General features: G+C 41.2%; 2 protein-coding genes across 2 annotated transcripts in view; one reads left to right on the top strand and one right to left on the bottom strand.

The window, feature by feature from the left end:
- The first annotated feature begins 551 nt into the window (after window positions 1-551).
- On the top strand, window positions 552-17,116 carry LOC135499764 (speract receptor-like). The gene is made up of 22 exons (XM_064790711.1): window positions 552-799; window positions 1,600-1,728; window positions 2,656-2,856; window positions 3,298-3,451; window positions 4,239-4,394; window positions 4,708-4,934; window positions 5,897-6,032; window positions 6,541-6,704; window positions 7,096-7,195; window positions 7,837-7,915; window positions 8,244-8,370; window positions 8,925-9,098; window positions 9,457-9,633; window positions 9,918-10,080; window positions 10,721-10,864; window positions 11,352-11,535; window positions 11,792-11,932; window positions 12,074-12,197; window positions 12,512-12,755; window positions 15,613-15,711; window positions 16,244-16,335; window positions 16,587-17,116. Exons 1-22 carry the CDS (start codon window positions 707-709, stop codon window positions 16,686-16,688), a joined length of 3,210 nt encoding a protein of 1,069 aa, XP_064646781.1. The 5' UTR covers window positions 552-706; the 3' UTR covers window positions 16,689-17,116.
- Window positions 17,117-17,120: 4 nt separating this feature from the next.
- The window catches only part of LOC135499763 (uncharacterized), a 31,220-nt gene continuing 29,044 nt past the window's right edge, over window positions 17,121-19,296 (bottom strand). Inside the window, exons 52-53 of the mRNA XM_064790710.1 lie at window positions 18,701-18,914; window positions 17,121-18,179 (exon numbers count right to left, since the gene is read on the bottom strand). Coding sequence (XP_064646780.1) covers window positions 17,887-18,179; window positions 18,701-18,914 — 507 coding nt within the window. The 3' untranslated portion in view covers window positions 17,121-17,886. The remainder of the gene's footprint in view (window positions 18,180-18,700; window positions 18,915-19,296) is intronic.

Below are 19,296 nucleotides of genomic sequence, written 5' to 3'. Positions count from 1 at the left end.
TTGACTTGTTGACGCAAACCAGAGAAAACATCACCTCGTTCCTGTTCTCGGATCAAAATCTGAACCTCTTCATTGTAAAGTTTCAGCCAAGAAAATTCGTTAGACCTCTCCTCGCATAGATGCACCTGCAACTCGTAAAGGTTTTTCATGTTTATTTGGTAAAGGTGTTAGCTTAGGTCTTTGGTAACATACTGTACACATAAAACAGGCTGTTTGCTGTTCCGGAAGATCATTCTTACGTGTTGCAACATCGAAAATTCGTTGATTCGTTGACTTCTCATAAAAGTTCAATACAAAGAATTCTCGTTGACTGATATGGCAACCTCGATATTGCCCGACAGGTACATGTATAGCCAATCGGGCTTCTCGTGGATGAGATAGATAATTTCCACTAAGTCACTGTGTCAAACAGTGTCTGTCCGCGTGGAACCAACCCATCGGTCTCTAATCTCATACCTACATTGTACACGCGAATCCACCATTAAATATTTCAGCTAATAAAAGTCTAAACTTTTCAGCTCGATTTTCGGAGATCATGTTGAATTCCTGTGAAAAGCTTTTAATAGTAATCCTGATCCTTCAAACTCCACCCATCTCGCTGGCATTCAAAGAGGAGACTATCAAGATCGGTCACATATTTAGCGGGAATGCGTTGTCCAACAGGACCCACTACTTCCTCGGGAACGGCCGGTGGAACGTGGGAGGGATGTACCAAGCTCTTTCTGTGATCAACGACAATCTCGATATTCTACCGAATCATACACTGGTGCCGGTCTTGTTTGATTCGGGTGGGTTTGAGGTAAGCAATAAAGGGTTTCCCGCTGCGGTAAAAGTTTGCTCGGCCCCAGCGGCTATTTGGTACATTCCGGAGGCAGTTGGTCGGCCTCGTCCTGTCGCCGGTAAAAGAGACGATCAGAATGACGGAATGGCCTTCTCGGGAGTGTACTATTTGGTAGTAATCACAGCTACTCCTGGTGCGGTCGGCGTCCTAATTGATAATAGGGAGTTTTCGCAAATACCCGAAACGCCAACGCGAGCGCCTGTCCCATTGTTCGACATCGTGATCAGGAGATCGAACCTTCTCCTCCGAACTGCGCCGTAGCGGGCAAATTAATTCAACATTAAATACCCCCTTGGGCCGAGCGTAGTTTTTCCACGCTTGAAAAGAGCGCCCAGTAAGTGGAATCCGGCGTTTAGAGCCTATCAAGAGTCACTGTCCAGAGTTGTTGAACGAACAAGCCAACGTTCCTCTGTGTACTTATCTTCGGACTCGTTCGCAGTGCCCGAGCAACTATTAATTCACCTGTGATATAGAGCCGCTAAGAAATTGGACTGAATTCAGCTGGGAACTCTACCATCCCGGGTTCCGTCCATGGATAGGTTTTGCAACTCTTACGAAGATCTCTACGAACGACGAAGTACGAGAAGTAATCGACGAAAAAGATTTCCCCTATTTCTCGTACTACTCAGCATGAACTCCAATTTACGAGTGTCGCGCACTTGAATTCGCGTGGGACTTGATTGCACCGCGCATATTCGTACTTCGTCGTCAGTAATTGTTTCGAAACCTGCCTATGATGCAAAAAACTCTTGTTCCAGGTCTACAGTATAGATGGTACTATCAACCTGACCCTGACGCAAAATGTGTCAGCTATCCTTGGCCCAGATATGACCTGTTTGCATGAAGGAAGAATGGCCGCAGCATTCAATTTGCCCATGTTGACCCATGTGAGTAGCACAGTATACGCCGTAGTATTCAATATGTCCATGTTGACCCATGTGAGTAACACAGTATACGCTGCGGTATTCAGTATGCCCATGTTCGTGGCATAGTATACGCCCCAGTATTCAATATGCCTATGTGAGTATAAATCCGCCGATGATCCACTGGCTCTATCATGCGTTCCCGATACCTTCCCGACTAGAAATCGGCTCCAGTGTACCAGCGTTGGTTTTAGCTCGATTACTGTTGCAATTTCAAAAGATTTCCTAAGAATAATGTCGAATTGCAAACTTGAATTAAAAAGATATATTCTCGGTAGAAATTTTCAGTACTAAGTACAAGTATTCATTCCAATCTGTGACATTAAAACAACTTTGATTCCGCCTTCTCCATACTCGCGCCCTCCCAGTTACTCATCAAGTTCCGAACTTGCAGGTAATGCCTTCACAAAATTGTTTTTGCTTTCTTCGGCCCGCGTATACATGTATACCAGGCAGCTTTCGCAAGGCCTTCAAATAACTACAAAGGACGTATGTAAAATTACAATGTGTATCAAATTATCGTCGATTTTTTTTAGCTGAAAATTTCCCTTTATTCCCCGTCAACAACGAAGTATAATAGAAGATTTATGAGTGTCGCGTAAAGCAATTAGCACAGGACTTGATGATACCACAGACCTACAAATTTCTTTCTTCGTCTTTCGTACGGATTGCGAAACCTGCCTATCTGGTTGGAACTTTAATATCTTTTTTATGGACAAGGAATCACAATTGACGCCTTGTGCAACATAAAAGTCGTTAGAAAGGTTAAGTTTTCCAAAGTAGTCTGTAAACTACGATCATAATCCTTCGGAAAAAACCAGAAACGCATAAATCTCTTAATTATTGACTTCAGGCGGACACCCCTATACATATCTTCATTACCTATTTCAGGCCTGCACAGATGAGGTGATAAAGGACAAGTTCAGATATCCAACAATGGCACGGACCATACCAAACGCCGCAACAGTCGTCGCGCCAGTTCTCGCGTTTTTGGCAGCGCAAAACTGGACAAGGGTCACTCTCCTGTATGGTTTCAACGAAAAATACACCGTGACACACCCCATTAAGGTTGCCGCCGATGCCATATTGAAAGTGAGTTTTCACACGTTTCAAAGAATACGTCAACCATCTGAAGTAAAAGTATCGTTTTGCCCCAACATATTAAAACACGACTCTCGTGTTACATTGTTGGAGGGTAATCCACTAGCGTACTTCTGTTCCGCAGCATATAAGTATTCTCCCATTGGGAGATTGTGTTGAAGAGGTATGGAAGAAACATAGTGTTGCCTCGGCCTAACGCCCCACAAAATCAACTGGTCTCCGTTTCTTTTTTTTGTCCTCATTTACTCTCCAGGAAACCTCGTGATGACCGTAGAGGTAATAGTCCCCTTTTTGTAAGAAAATATTTCAATGACTTTGATGTAAGCTTCTTTTATTTCTTCACACAAAAGGGAAAGTACGTGTGTCAAATGGCAAACATGCTCTTAACTTCATCAGATCGAATTATTGGACAACTTGCTTGCTTTATTCCAGCAAGGCAAGGAGAGTGGAATAGACTTCCGGCACGAGATCAACTATGACTACGCCGATTTGAAGAATGGGTTCATCCGGGAGAGGATGGAATATGACCGCATTATCAGCCTCAAGTTTGATGAAGTCATTCAGAAAACATACGAGGATACGCGAAGCAAGTACCATGACGTACTCCGTCGGCTGCGTTCGACTCATCGTTTTCTAGAACTAGTACAAATTGGTTCTCAACGCCACCGCTTTTAAGCCGGGTAGAACCAATTTGGAATAAGTATCGAACACCGACGAACGCGTTCGCAGGCTGTTCCTGCTCACATATCTCACTTTGTGGTGTGAAGGGAGCAGACCGGGAACAAACATTGCGGCAAGCTCGGTAAAAGTCGGGGTTCACAAAAGTATCATTTCATTGCCATTTCCAAATGATCATAGTCTGTAGTTTTGACCAAACCCTTCACAAATATATTTCAGAAAAATTGACATCTGTAATAAAAAACAAGGTTAACATTGCCTGCCATTCCGTACATATAGCTTGGCCTACTCACAACAATAATTGAGAACAGGGATTTTGCGTTCGAGACTCAAGAAGACGTTCCCACGTTCTTGGGCTGTTCGCGAACAGTGAACAAGAATGGGAGTCGAATACAGCCCAATAGTTTCGCGAGGTGTTACAAGCGTGTTGTGGAAACATATTTCGCAAGGCCAGCTTAGACTTTTCCTTCTCAACATGTGCCCTTCTGCGTGTTCTCTGCTGAAAACAGATTCTTTGTAATGTTTCGTCCATGGTTTCTGAAACAAAATCGGGTACCCACGTACCCATGTAAGCAAACATACGGCTACATCTATTTTCACCTTTCGACCAGAAAGAGAGTTTTCCTAAAATGGTAGTAATAACTGGCTTACGAACTCACAGACATTCAATATAACGTGATTTAATCTTATTTCAGTATATCTCTTTCTGCCATACATGGCAAGAAACCTCATCACATTCCTGCATCGTTTGTGGAAGAAAGGTCTGCTTGACAAGGGCGAATACTTCGTCATCGTCGTGGAATTAGATGAAAGATTTGACATAGATCTGAACCAACATTACATGGAATGGAGTAAGTTCTTGGTACCACACATAGGCCTATGCACTGGTTTTCAATTGAATGCAGTTATCAGCCATGCACGGATCCACGAACGACGAGTTGTAGCTCGAACGAGCTATTTAGCCCTTCACAACCACCGATTCGACTATACCGCAAAATCAGGGATCCTGACTGCAGTCTCGCTATTGTCCATGCCATTTCTAAAAATAAGCTTGCGCGAAAAAGCATGTACATGACCTTGTTGATCTCAAAGATGAATTTTTTGTATTCTCTTTTTCTTTTAGTGTTTATGCCACCACTTTTTGCAGTCTCTTTTTTCTTTTAGTTTTTATGAACGTACACAATCCAGACAAAGTCCTCGACCATCCGGGGACGGACTACCACCACCTCTTCATGCTGTTCCAGGCAGCAGTAGTAATTGGTACCACTCCACTGGGGCGCCAGTTGACCATAGACGATTTCTGGGATTACGTGAATGCGACTGCAATTGGCTTGCCGAGTGCTGCGGAAGGAATGGTCGAAAACTATCAAAGGTTTGGGAGATTACAAATGGTAAGTTACAAAATACCCATAGGTTTATTAAAAGTTGTAGTTTCATGTAGTTCATTCCCATGTATCAATTCTAGGCGGTTCTGTGCCGTGGTAGCACGCCGAATGCGATGGGAAATGATGTTTTTACGTGGCAAATTATTTCTAATTTTTTTATGCTCGGTGTATGAAATATTTGCTTTATCATACTGAAACGTGTTTTTGATGACTAGTAAAAACTAAAAGAAACCGAGAAAGCGACCGTCTGCATAGCAAGACGCCATTCTCTATTTCACGCGAAAATATGATACGTCATAATGACGTCACGAAGTGCCAGCTATAAAATATTGCCATGAAATGTTGCCATGAATTTTTTTACTCCACGTGATCCTCATTGACGTTATGTGATAAGCTCACATACTAATTGGTCATGATCAATGTATATACGTGTCATTTCTTCAGCCATAATGTTTAAGTTTTATATTTTTTTACCCACTCGGGGAACTTGGGTTTAGAAAAACCCGTTCTTCTCCATACAATACATTCCCATCTAACCTCCTGCAATAGTCAAACGGCGCTAAATAATCACCATTTTTGTCGATAAATATGGTAATCTGGTTTCATAAGACACCCCCTCATTTTCCATACAGGAGCCCTTCCCTTTTAAAGGCCAACTCATCAACAATATTCTGCGTCAAGAATTACTGTTATCAATACTTGACATATTCTGATGTTTGTGGAAACGCATTTTCACGTAAGCCTCCCCCTTCGCCATACAGGCCCCTCCTTTAATCTCTTCAGCAGCCGACATGACTTTCTGAACATGCCGTAACTATTAGTGCTGACTGTGCCATTTTGGTGTGGAGAATCATTGACCCTCACTTGCTAGTCAAGTACCCTTCCGTTTACTGAACTGTCAGTCCTACAGATGCTTGCGCAGCTTCCTCGGGCTTCTCCTAAATCCTATTCATTATGACCTCTTTCAGCCTCTGCGCACGACTTATACCCTCTACGATGCCACCATGCTCTACGCCATGGCCGCTCATGACGCCATCTTGGATGGGGTATCGCCAGCAGATGGTGTCTCACTCAACAGATACCTCAAAGGGCGGGACTATGAAAGTAAGAATATAGGAAACAGAAACTAGCACGGCTTTGGGACAGTTAAAGTATCAAATCTCATCTTTGAACCTGTTCAATCTCTTAAAATATTTTGTGTTGGCAATAAGGTAGTTTGACCTCTCCTGTTGGGATTTAGCGCCCCGCAAACGAGCGACATCGATGAGACCTGCAATGATAATCGCTGCGATATTCGATAAAAAGATGCCCCCTGCAAAAAGCGTCCGGCCCGACTGTATTCAGACGGATTGTGGTGCATGATTCTATAGAAGTCATGACCGTCAATGGCTTAGAGATTCAAGGGCATAATTGAGAAAAAAATGTTCTCTGGACATTCTATACTAAAACTTTTTAAACTTCTACACCGGTAAGCTCTGGGTTTGGCGTTGATCGCTCACTGGCGATGACCGCAGACAGAAACTTTTGTCGACCATGATCACAAGTTGCCGCGCCAACATTCACTCGTTAATATGGCGGCTCAGGACCTTTCTCCCCCAATCATTATTTGCAGGTCGTCTCGGCTACATGACATCATTAGACGAGAATGGTGAGACAACTGGAAACTATTCCTTCGCAAGTAGAAAACTGACGCCAGGTGTGAATGCAACAAAGACCGGATCCTACTTCGGAATGTATAAAATTGGAATTTTTGCAAGGGGAGAAAACAATACCGTGGTAAGCGACAAGACACTTTTAAAGAGGTACGCCGTTCGTATTACTGGCGGTCCAGGAAAATAGAAATACAGTTATATACAATGCCGAAGTGCAGTTATTATTCATACGAATTTGTTGAAACTTGGTATTAATAGTATTTGTATATCTGTCTGCCCAGCGGGAATTCCGAAATTTGTATTTAGAACGTATTGGCCCAATTGGAAGTTTTCAAATTCGATACAATTTCAAATTTCAAAAACATCGGTGAGCAATATGTTTGAAGCCGAAGAATCTTGAATACAATTTTGATAACACAATGGCCGGAAAGAACATCTTACGCTGTATATTGGAATTGAGGTAGTATTTTTTGACTTGATTTTTTATATATTGTAAAATGATTCACTGTCTACAGTTTGCCTCGTTTTCGGATTACATCGACTGGATTGGTGGAGAGCCGCCACTCGACATGCCCTTGTGCGGTTTCAAAGGAGAACTCTGCATCTTCATCGAAGGTACGCAGAACCTGCTACTATTTAAATTCAATTTCAATTGATTAAATATGTATAGAACCAAATAAGGGTCACACAGGAAGACTTGCCTATACGAATACAAAATCTGTGACTCCATGTATTATAGTCGGCCTGAAATTGCTGAAAATGACAGCATCGGGCAACATATGTGAAATTGTCTAGATAGAGAAAACCTATATATCTGTCCATGCAAATTAAACTTATTAAAATTTTCATGTTGCTCAAAACCAAATTTATTTCCAATCTGCAGTTAAGATCGATCTCTCGAAGATCACTAATGTGGCACAATAAAAATGTAACTAAGCATATGCATACAGGAGATTGAGCATGATAATCTGTAATTGTCAGTATGTACATTTAAATCAGTCCGTGTAAGTAAATGAAGTCAAGCTTTGGGGTCAGCATGCAAATAACGTACAAGTTAACAAATGGTAAGATTATTTAGAAAAGTTATTAACTTGCTTGTCCCTCCCCCGCTAATCTTACGTTTGAGCATAGTCTTGACCTGCTCATGATGATTGAGGCTGCAGGCTACGTCACGGAGACAGTATCTTTAGGAAATGATATTCAATAGGTCACTGTTTGAACCCATTTAAGTCATAAAAAATTATATAAATTTTTAGATCCGACATGGAAAATAGCAACTGGGACTGCTAATGCTGTCACTGCCGTACTCATGGTTCTTCTGGGTCTTATGTATCGGTGAGTATGAAGAGTGGCTGAAATTTTCGAATTGTTTGTCATGTTATCACAGCCTGGGCCTCCAATCACATAAATCACCTGAGGAGGAGCTACACTCGGCCTCAATCCAATGGCGAGACAAATTATTTTCGTTTATTGCTTCTTCCAAGAGAACATGATAACATCACATGAGAAGTTCCTCGAGTTGTACATGTTGCATGACCATCCAAATCACGGGATGTTTTAAGAATAATTGGGTTTCAAGTACATGTAGTTTGAAAGAATGGCCAAAATGCAAAAGTATGGTACACGTAGATCACTCAAATAAAAACACCATCTTGTTATTCAGCAATTGGAAATACGAGAAAGAATTGGAAAAGATGCTATGGAGGGTATCCTGGGACGAGGTTAAATTTACGAGTAACAAGAAGTCCCGATCACGCAGCAATGTAGGAAGTGCCCCGTTTGCATCTAAGGTGAGGCCATCATTTAAAGGGAGACCTTATGCATAAGTCAAGTGTGCCAGATAAGGTTACACGAAGTCGCCGATTGGGTGTCCCAACTATCTCACAATGCATCCGCTCTATCAACGATTGTACGAAATGTACTGGTAGTATCACCAAATGAGGTACGGGCTTGAACATTTTGTGCTCGTAGTTTATATCAAGAGGAGGTCAATAATATTTCGATATAATTTGGTTGTTATCAGCCTGATCGAGTATCAAGTGACGAGATGCCATAGCACGGGATTGCCGTGCGTACCCGGGAAGTGGACCTTTTTTGAAATATTTGTCACAGCTCAGAATAATTTCAAACACTTATACGAAATGGCTGTCAATGTGTTAGAAAAGAAGCCACACGAGGTTATCATACTACGGATGTATCCGTCAATACTGTATCAGCGCTGCAGGTATTACACTCGTATACTCTCCTGGTATATGGACTCTTGCGTATTTACCAGCTTGGGATGCTCGTGCTGATGCATGTGAGTTATGAGAGTACAGAGCGAATGACTTTTTTCTATTCCTAGATGAGTCTGCTAAACTCCCGGCTATCCATGCCAGGTTCAATTGCTAGCTCAAGAGGGGAACACGTCCAGTTGTTTGTGGAGCAAGCCGTCTATAGAAACTCGACTGTGGCCGTGAAGAGAATCAATAAACAAAGTGTCGTGATCACCAGACAGTTAAAGAAAGACCTGAAGGCGGTAAGCCAACAAGAATTTGCAGACACTATCTGAGAAAGCAGAAAGAGTTGCCGAAGATTGCGAATATGAACACTTTAACACCTCCTTTTTCCATACATGAGCTAGTCTGCTTACTCATGATGGATGTGCCCGTTAATTGCAGGAGTTTTATATTTATTTCCGCACTCATTCCTATGTATCACGTTATATTTCACTCAACATGGATCATCAAATTGTGAGACAGAGAGTTTTTCCTAGTTTGTTAAATGCTACTATAATTGACCAGTGTCGATGTCTGGATGCACTGATAATTTATGCCCACAGATTACAAATTGTGAATTTGGACCGATATGATGAGTTTGCTCGTTTTTGCCTTCAGATCAAGGAGATGAGACATGATCATGTGACCCAGTTTATGGGCGCGTGCGTAGACCCGCCAAATATCGCTGTATTGATCGAGTATTGCCAGAGAGGGAGCCTACAGGATGTTCTCGGGAATGACGAAATCACCCTCGACTCGATGTTCATTGCGTCCATTGTGAAGGACATACTCGCCGTAAGCAGTCAGGCCCTTTCGCACGAGAGACGCAAATCGCTCAATTGAGATGTACTTCTCAGCTGGGATTAAAAATTACCAGCAGCTAGTCGCTGGCCCTACGCGCGAAGTGAAATATCATGTTGGGATTTATCATTAAAATCAATTAGATGAAGATTCAGTAAACTTGTAAGGCCCATTTTCCCATAAGAAAGAACCAGCAAAACTTTTAAGAATCTAGTTTCGATAGACTTCATGGCTTACAGTGCAGCACTGTGTATGAATTCAGTAAACTCGTTTTTCAGGGTTTGTCATTCATCCATGACAGTTATCTCGAATGTCACGGCAACCTCAAATCGTCGAACTGCGTCATCGACGGAAGGTGGGTGTTGAAACTGACGGACTTTGGCTTGGCGGGATTTCGAGACGGAGAGAAGAAGGACGCTGGTGACCATGCTTATTATCAAAGTAAGCTCACATACCTTTATTAGTGAAAATAAAGGTCGACCAATAAAGGGGGAAAGACTCTGACAACAATGTTTATCATATCTTGGAAACTTTATATTTGTTGTTCATTAAAAACCCTATTAATAATTTATTTCCTTGGATGCAATAAATATTACCGGTGCTAGTAAATGCGTTATTCATAACAACAGTTATAAGCAGGCTATATCTCGCCCTGGAAAGTAGCAGGAAGTGTTAACAATCTGACAACATCGTGTCTTTTCTTTCAATTTCGTTTGTTTAAGAAACCATACTGTTAGAAGGAATGGCGCTGTTTCGTGCACTTAATATTATCAGGCGATACATTGCCTTTGAAGCAATGGGCACGAATCATGTCTGTGCTTCAGCCGAACTCAAATTGATGACATGTTGATAAGCAACAATGAAGCAAAAACGAGACCAGCTTTACCATTGTAAAGACAAAGATGGTGTCATTTGATATTGAAAAAAAATGTTTAAGGTAAAGAAACATTTCCGTGCAGGAAACAATCAGGCGATATATCACCTTTGAGTTAGAACCGTCAGGTGCCTGCTCTCTGCTACGATCACCTTGATGTTCAAGCCACAAGTCTGAATCACGCTGATACATTGTCGCTTACTTCAGGTATGCTATGGACCGCACCGGAACTCCTCCGCGCACCGTACGAGTCAGGAAACGCGAAGGGAGACATATATGGCTTTGCCTTTATTCTCTATGAAATATATGGACGCATGGGGCCCTTTGGCGCCTATGAAAACACGCCAGAAGGTGGGTTGTTTTTTTCTGTTCATACGAAAAGCTTTATATGAACGTCTAAGTTCTGCGATAATGGCTCGGTATGATGCAATTTCTTGTTTTCGTCACGAACAACTCGCCAGTCAGCTGACACAGAAGATGATGGCCCAAAGACACATGCCGACCATCAACAGAGAGTACTTCTCTGGAGTATTCCCTATTGGAAAACTCTTTAAAATCTCGAAGCTTCAATTCAATATTTTGTTTACTTTTAGTGGTATTATTACTTCAAGCCATTGGGAAGCTTTCACCACGTACATGTACTCCACATTACATAATCTTATTTGTCAGTCTTGATAATTTCTTTTCTAAAATAAACCCCAGGTGCCCCATAATACCTCATGAGTTTATTCACTAAAAGATTCAATGAGATATAAGAATATTATACATTCCGGCTCCGTATTAATAGAGACTTTCGTTATTGAAAACCTCTGATATGAACTTGTTCATTCGCTTCCAGAGATTATTGATAAAGTCAAACGCTGCACAGACACGTCCCGGCCATTCCGCCCAAAACTCGCAGAATTAGACAAAGTGCCAAAATATGTGACTGATACCATCGCTGCAAGCTGGGCGGAGTATCCAGACGAGCGGCCCGAGCTAAAGCAAGTCAAATCCAAGTTAAAACCACTTTCCAGAGGACTGTAAGTACACCTACTCGGTCTTCTGTATAATTCCTTCTGACACCCCCCCCCTGAAAACAACCTACTTACTTACTTAGTAAGTCCTCTTCATGCCGTGGAAGCATCACTTTCCACCGTCCGTAGACTCTGCGATCAAGTCCTTGCCTCGCTAGCCATAAGTCCATCAACAATCATTGAACAATAAAGTTGGACTGCTTCCCCAGGGGGAAAACTAAGTAGATGTAGTTTTAAACCAGTACTCAATTCTACTTTCTAGAAAATCCAACATCATGGACAACATGGTGTCAATCATGGAACGCTATGCCAACAATCTGGAGAGCATCATAGAAGAAAGGACCCAAGAACTGGTTGAGGAGAAGAAGAAGACTGATGAACTACTCTATCAGATGTTGCCAAAGTGAGTGCCCTTTTAGTTTGATAATTTTAGACTTTTGGTATCACATAGGCTACTAAGAAGTATATTAAGGTAAGATCGGTTGAGTATAAAGTTAAAGCGTTTTTCTCATGCCATGAAAAAATGATGCACTTTTTAATTTAGGTCGGTTGCTGAGCAACTTAAGCGAGGAAAACAAGTAGAGGCGGAGAGTTTCGACTCGGTGACAATCTACTTTAGCGACATTTGTGGTTTCACGGCCTTGTCATCAGAGAGTACCCCAATGCAGGTAGGATACTCTGTACTCTTTAATTGGAACTGATGTCCATAGGAAGTGTTTCACAGCAAAATGCTCTGCAATGTATATTAAGTTTTGAGAAGACTTGTTTCAAGGTTTTGATTTTTTTGGAAAAAGCACTAGAAATATTTAAGGAACTTGTTCAAAGAATCCGTACGGTTGGTCTAATTGTCTTACGTTCTTTTCTCTATTGAGGGCTGAGTAAACATTCGGCTGATTATCAATTTGTCTCGATATCAGCTTGAGGGAAGGGTATGGCCCAAATGGAGGTATGTTATAAACAGAAGTGCGCCCTCTTTTAACAGGTTGTTGACCTACTGAATGACCTCTACACATGCTTCGACGATATCATAACCGAATATGACGTGTACAAAGTGGAAACCATCGGCGATGCCTACATGGTGGCCAGCGGCCTCCCAAAGAGAAACGGCATCCGACACGCAGCAGAGATAGCTGGCATGTCTCTACACCTCCTGCGGGCTATCAAAGTGTTCAAGGTCAGACATCGGCCTGACCACCAACTTAACCTGAGGATAGGCATTCACTCAGGTAAACTGAAGAACAATTGACTCCGTTTAAAGACCAACGCCGTTCATTAAATGAAACGGCCAAGGGCCATTGTGCTCACCGTATAGATATTTGGTGGCTAGGAATTCATCCTGGTTAAGAAACATGCTGCATGTATAGTATATAGGTCAAACCAAAGTCGGTATGACATGTGATGTATCGTTGCTTGGAGTACCTACCATAAAAATATCATCAAAAACAAGTCACTAATAAACGAGATATTGCACTTTTTACCTATTTTAGTTTTGGCCTCCTGGTGGCCAAGTTGAGTACCAGATCAGATCGAAATTCCGAGGTTACATGATGTAGGGAGTCATTGACGTAGAGAGTCATGTGTACCAAATTTCAAGTTCATAGCTTTAGTGGTTAAGAAACGTGCAATAGTTACACTCAAACGACTAATTTACGCCATTTGACCTCTGTGACCTTGAAAAGCAGGTCAAATAAAAAACTTATATGATATGGGATGTATCCTTGCTAGGAGAACCTACCATAAAAATGTTATTGAAAACGAATCACTAATAAGCAAGATATCACACTTTCTAGGTTTTCACTTTTGGCCCCCTGGTGGCCAAGTTGAAAATCAGACCGGACTGAAATTCAGGGTCAGAGGCCAGCTGACCTAGGGGGTCCTTTGTACAAAGTCTCAAGTTCATAGCCTTAGGGGTTAACAAACGTGCCACAGTTATGCTCAAATGGCCAATTCACACCATTTGACCTCTGTGACCTTGAAAATAAGGTCAAATCAAAAACCTGTAGGATATATGATGTATCCTTGCTCTGAGTACCTACCATAAAAATGAAATTGAAAACACGTCTCTATTAAGCGAGATATTGCACTTTTTACTTTTTTTAGTTTTGGCCCCCTGGTGGCCAAGTCGAGAATCAGATCAGACCGAAATTCAGTGTCAGAGGTTATATGATGAAGGGAGTCATGTGTACCAAATTTTAAGTTCATAGCTTTATTGGTAAAGAAACGTGCCACAGTTACACTCAAATGGCCAATTTACGCCATTTGACCTCTGTGACCTTGACAAGAAGGTCAAATCAAAAACCCGTATCATATGTGATGTATCCTTGCTAAGAGTATCTACCATAAATTTTTTACCAAAAACCAATCAGTAATAAGCGAGATATCACACTATTTATGTTTTTAGTTTTGGCCCCCTAGTGGCCAAGTCAAGAATCAGACCGGACCGAAATTCAGTGTCAAAGGTCATCTGACCTAGGGGGTCATGCAAACCAAGTTTTGAGTCCATGGCCCTAGCGGTTAAGAAACGTGCCACTGTTTTAGTTCAGCTTTGCCGTTGCGTAGAAAGATATACAAATGCTGTACACACGGTGTTTTAACATAGTTGCATGCATGGTAACCGCACTACGGCATTGTGTATACTGTATTTCTATGTTTCTGGACCACAAGTTGTTCGAATAATACTAACAAAATAATTTCAGAATAATAAGCCTAAAATTAAATCGTGTAAAGCATGATAATAACATTTTGCGGTCAGCATTAAAATAAACTGTGTAAAGCATGATACGTGTTTGCAGTCAGCATGCAAATTAAGCTTAAGTATAAAAATAATAAAAATCGGAGAAAAATAATATTTTTCTTCACGATTCTTGATATTCTTGGCTCACCAAAGGGGAGTCTATACAATACCGCAGTGTCCGGCGTCCGTCGTCGTCCATTGTTGTCGTCGTCGTCGTCAGTATCCTATTTCAAAAACAGTGACACGTTTCTTAACCGCTGGGGATACGAATTTGAAACTTGGTACACAAGACCCCCGAGGTAAGGTGACCTCCGACATTGACTTTCGGTCCGATGTGATTCTTGTCTTGGCCACCAGGGGGCCAAAAGTGAAACTTAAAAAGTGCGATAACTCTCTTGTAAGTGACTCATTTTCGATAACATTTTTATGGTAGGTACTCCGAGAAAAGAAACATCACATATCATACCGATTTTATATTTGACCTACATTTTAAGGTCAAGGAGTTCAAATGGCGTAAATTGGCCGTTTGAGTGTAACTATGGCACGTTTCTTGACCACTGGAGCTATGAATTTGAAACTTGGAACACATGATCCTCCACGTCCTTTAACTGCAGACGCCGAATTTCGGTTTGATCTGATTCTTCACTTGGCCACCAGGGGGCCAAAACTGAAAAAGTAAAACGTGCGATATCTCGCTTATTAGTGACTTGTTTTCAATAAAAAAATTATGGTAGGTACTCCAAGTAAGGATACATCATACGTCGTATGAGTTTTTGATTTGACGTACTTTTCAAGGTCAAAGAGGTCAAATGGCGTAAATTGTCTGTTTCAGTGTAACAATGACACGTTTCTTTACCGCTAAAGTCAATAACTTGAAACTTGGTACACATGGCTCTTTAAGTCAGATAAGCCCGACACCGAATTTCGGTCTAATATGATTCTCGACTTGGCCACCAGGGGGCCAAAACTGAAAAGATTTAAAGTGCAATATCTCGCTTATTAGTGATTTGTTTTTGATAATATTTTTATGATAGGTTCTCAAAGCAAGGATAAATCGCATGTCATACCGATTTTATTCATTTTGATATTTTCATAAACTTTCTGTCAACATGCAAATTAGGCCTCGATGATTGAATTATTTCGAAGGTTAAACTACGGTTAAGAGCCAAATTTTGGCAGGCCCTTTATTTTTGAGAATCTGTCGAATATCCACTCGCGAAAACTGAAAGCACAAAAATTCGCCCAGATAGATACCCATGGTAAAAATTCTTGAAAATCGGAAATATTTTTGAATAGGGTAAAAAAATGGCGAATAACAGTATGTACTTAAGTTTTGTGGTTCATTTCAGGGTCATGCGTGACTGGTGTAGTTGGTCTCAAAATGCCTCGATACTGCCTATTTGGGGATACAGTCAATACTGCATCCAGGATGGAGTCCAATGGCCTGCGTAAGTTGCATTGATTGCTCGAATTTTAAACATGGGTGACAATCTCCAAAACGAACAGCCAATTTTTTATTGCGATTTTTGTTATGGCGAATCAACGTACTGACAAAATCCGTTCAAATAAAACTACTGCCAAAAATCAGCAGTTTACAGTACTCTGGGACGTATGGGGGCGTTTAAATCTATCCGATGTTCTACATAATCTAGGCCAGGGAGAGAGTCGGCTAAATCATAATGGCCTGTTCCTTTCTTACCTTCCTCAAGGGTAGGGGTTCTTGTGGATACTGTAAGGAATCTTGGTATTACACTCCTCATTCAACGAGTATGGATTGTCGTTTTCCTCTGATGCCACACACCTTCAAAGAGTACACGTGGCAATTGACGAAAACGACATCCACACATGTACTAACTTGCAGTGAACACTTACCATGCGTCGCACTGGCCAACGGTCGCACTAAACACTTACAATGACTTGTCGGGCCAACTCTCACAAGTTTCTTCGGTTTCGCTATAACTCTTCGTTGTCTTTCCTCAGCACTGATGATCCACTGTTCGCCCGAATGCCACGAACTGTTGGTGAAAGTCGGTGGGTTTACCTTGGAAGAAAGGGGATTGATCGCCATGAAGGTAGGACTCAATGCAGATCCCTTCTGAGACAGATTAGATCAGGGGACGAGTGGGGTCATCGCCGAGAAACTGTAATCTTATTTATTCAAATGTTTTAAACTTCTCTTTGGTAATCACTGCTACACAAGGTACTATCAATTCTACAAGAACACCTGTCCAACAAAATAAAGGAAAATCAAACAAATCGATGGAATTCTATGAATAAGTTGTCGGTTTCACCTGGGAGATTGTTAAACTGTTTTTCTTTTCAGGGGAAAGGTGAAATCAGAACATTCTGGGTAACCGATCGTGAACAGCCAAAAAAGGAGAGACTAGACTCGCACATGACGGCATCAGTGGGCTCTGTTGGGTAGATGAACTGTCCTCGTGTCCAATGTTAGGTTGAAGCATGGGCAACAAACGTCTGTTGATGAACAAAGGCAAAAAAGACATTCCGTCACTGTAAACTCACTTTATGATAGAATGGATTCGAAAGGCCAAGCCTATTACGCATTCTGCAAATAACATTTATTCTTATCAGCTCAAATCTTCTTGGGAGTCAAGTTGTGCTAGCCTGGTAAAGGGGTCATCCGGACTTCCCTTCTGAGACACTATTTATCTCCTAACTCCAAATGCCAGGTGCCTGGAGGGAAGGCATGCACTCAACTCGGCGTTTATCTACATATGACAGAAAATTTTATTTTAAGTGCAGTTGTTTCGCCGAATTGAATAAATCCGGACTCCAAATCGACACAAATGAAAAGAATGAAACAGTATTTATTTAGCAAATGTTTATTTCCGAAATATATACAAAACTATGATATAATGTAATATACAATATGTCTTCTATTATTTATTTTAATCATTAAATGAAAACTTGTTTTCTCTAAATCACGAATATGGAAAACTGCAATCAGCGAAATATTTGCGCCCCTTATGTAATGAATTCACAAAATCCCTAAAAAAATCAAGATTTTTATTTTGGCAGACTACGAAATTCCTTTTGGTTTTTCCAATCAACAAAATTGCAAGAGCATTTTTTTGCAATGTGGGGTTATTTTCGACGTTGACAAATATAAGATTATTGTGAACGGCGATAGGTCAACAAGACGATGTGACTAATTTGTTTTTTCTTGCGGCCAGGTTGTCTGTCAAGGACTTTGTGAATGTTAGGCAGGGCATTTAGCTAATTGAAGCAGCAGCTATGTCTTAATACTGATGCAGAAGAATAAAAATTACACACCGGTATAAGTTCGGATGACAAATATGTAAGTTCCATGCGTATGGGACAACAAGTGTTAAAATCACGAAGGCAAAAAAAGAGAGAAAAATCGCGTGACATCACAAAGCGTGAGCCAACATCCTCTGTGGTGCAACACATACATGTAAGTGTACATGTGACGTCACGATTTCCATGTGATATATCATTCGTATCCATTTTTCAGTTTTTCCGGTATATATCCTATCTCTTGCGCATAAAAGTTACATATTCATTGCCTCCGTGTCAATACAAAACGAAATCGCAGGTCACTCTCTAAAGTGAAAGCATTTTATATTCGACCTTAAGACGTTTTAAGGTTTTGATTTTATAGCATTCTTGTGGATGGTGTGTAGGTACTTGGTGGAGAGTCCAGCAGGGTTGACTGCGGTAATAGTAGCATAGAATGTACCGCTTGATTGCCACGCTGTTTCAAGCTCAATTGTCACGTTCGCCGAAGTCGTCTCCTGCCAAAGTTTGATATCAGCGCCCCCTTGGACCGTCCCTAAACAAACTTCGTAGTAGAAAGGCTTCTTTGAAAAGAGACCAGACCAATCCATGGTAAACAACTTGTTGGGGATGCTCCATGTCAACTCTGGTGTTTTGCCTGAAAATAAAAAAACTGTAATTAAGTTCTCATATAGTAAGAAATTTTGCTACCACAGCATGCAGATGACTGATGTTTATTACTTGAACAGGATTATGGAGAAGTGTCTTGAGATAATAGCAATGCTGTGCTAAGCACTATTAATAGCTACAGAGTCCATATCAATAGGTTAGTTCTCAAATGCACATGCATTCAATCGCGTGCATATGTTTCGGTTGTATACCAACTGCACCATCTACACATGAACCCTATTACAATCATTTTGGTGGCATTCAATCCTTAATTAAACACTTCAACAACGAAAAAAGTTCGACCATGCACATTTGATTAAACTACACAGTAACAACTACACAGACTTCAGTCACTACATCGTTGCAATATCTGTCACAGCTTTAAATTTCTTGTTTTCCTCAGTTAAGCCCTACTTAGCCAATGTGAAACCGGCAAGTACTGGTTGTAATATGTGAAGAAGAGCAGCCTGTACTACGTAGGCCTACTCACTGCCATGACTTTCGACTCACCTGTGTTCACTGTCGGTGGTGTACTACTAATTATGACTCTGGTAGCCACCTTCGAACTTCTTTTACCAACAACATTCACAGCTCGGACGACAAGCTCGTATGTTCCGCCAGCCTTCAGCTTGAGATCGTGGATTCTTAGGTATTTCATATTGCCGGGAACTGTGATCCACTGATCCCAGATAGGACCACTCTTGGCAATGTCCCGGATATTCACCTGAAAAAAACAGTTGTTAGTTTTATGGTATCACATTATTCTCTGATGCCAAGATGTAGTGCCTGTACCGCATCATCATTTGTTATAAGACAAAGAATGCCCACCATCACGCCATTGCACGGGAAATTAAATAATCACTTTTGTCTCTTAGACAAAATGCTCTGTATCTCCTTTATCTTTAGGAGTTCAGAGCTGAATAAGGTATCATTTTGATCGTAGTCACGATCATCAGATCAATGTATCAAAAGAAGAGACAGAGAAGGGGCGATCCGATATCCGCTTTACGACATATCAACCCTCAATGAGATCCTAAGATAAGACTAGACAGGGATGAAATACCATTCTCTAAGCAGATCGAAGGATTTTCTCTCTGCCACAACAG

This window comes from Lineus longissimus, chromosome 15 (genome assembly GCF_910592395.1).
Source record: "Lineus longissimus chromosome 15, tnLinLong1.2, whole genome shotgun sequence".
In the NCBI taxonomy this organism is placed as follows: Eukaryota; Metazoa; Nemertea; class Pilidiophora; order Heteronemertea; family Lineidae; genus Lineus; species Lineus longissimus.
This window is presented reverse-complemented; position numbering and strand designations above follow the sequence as displayed.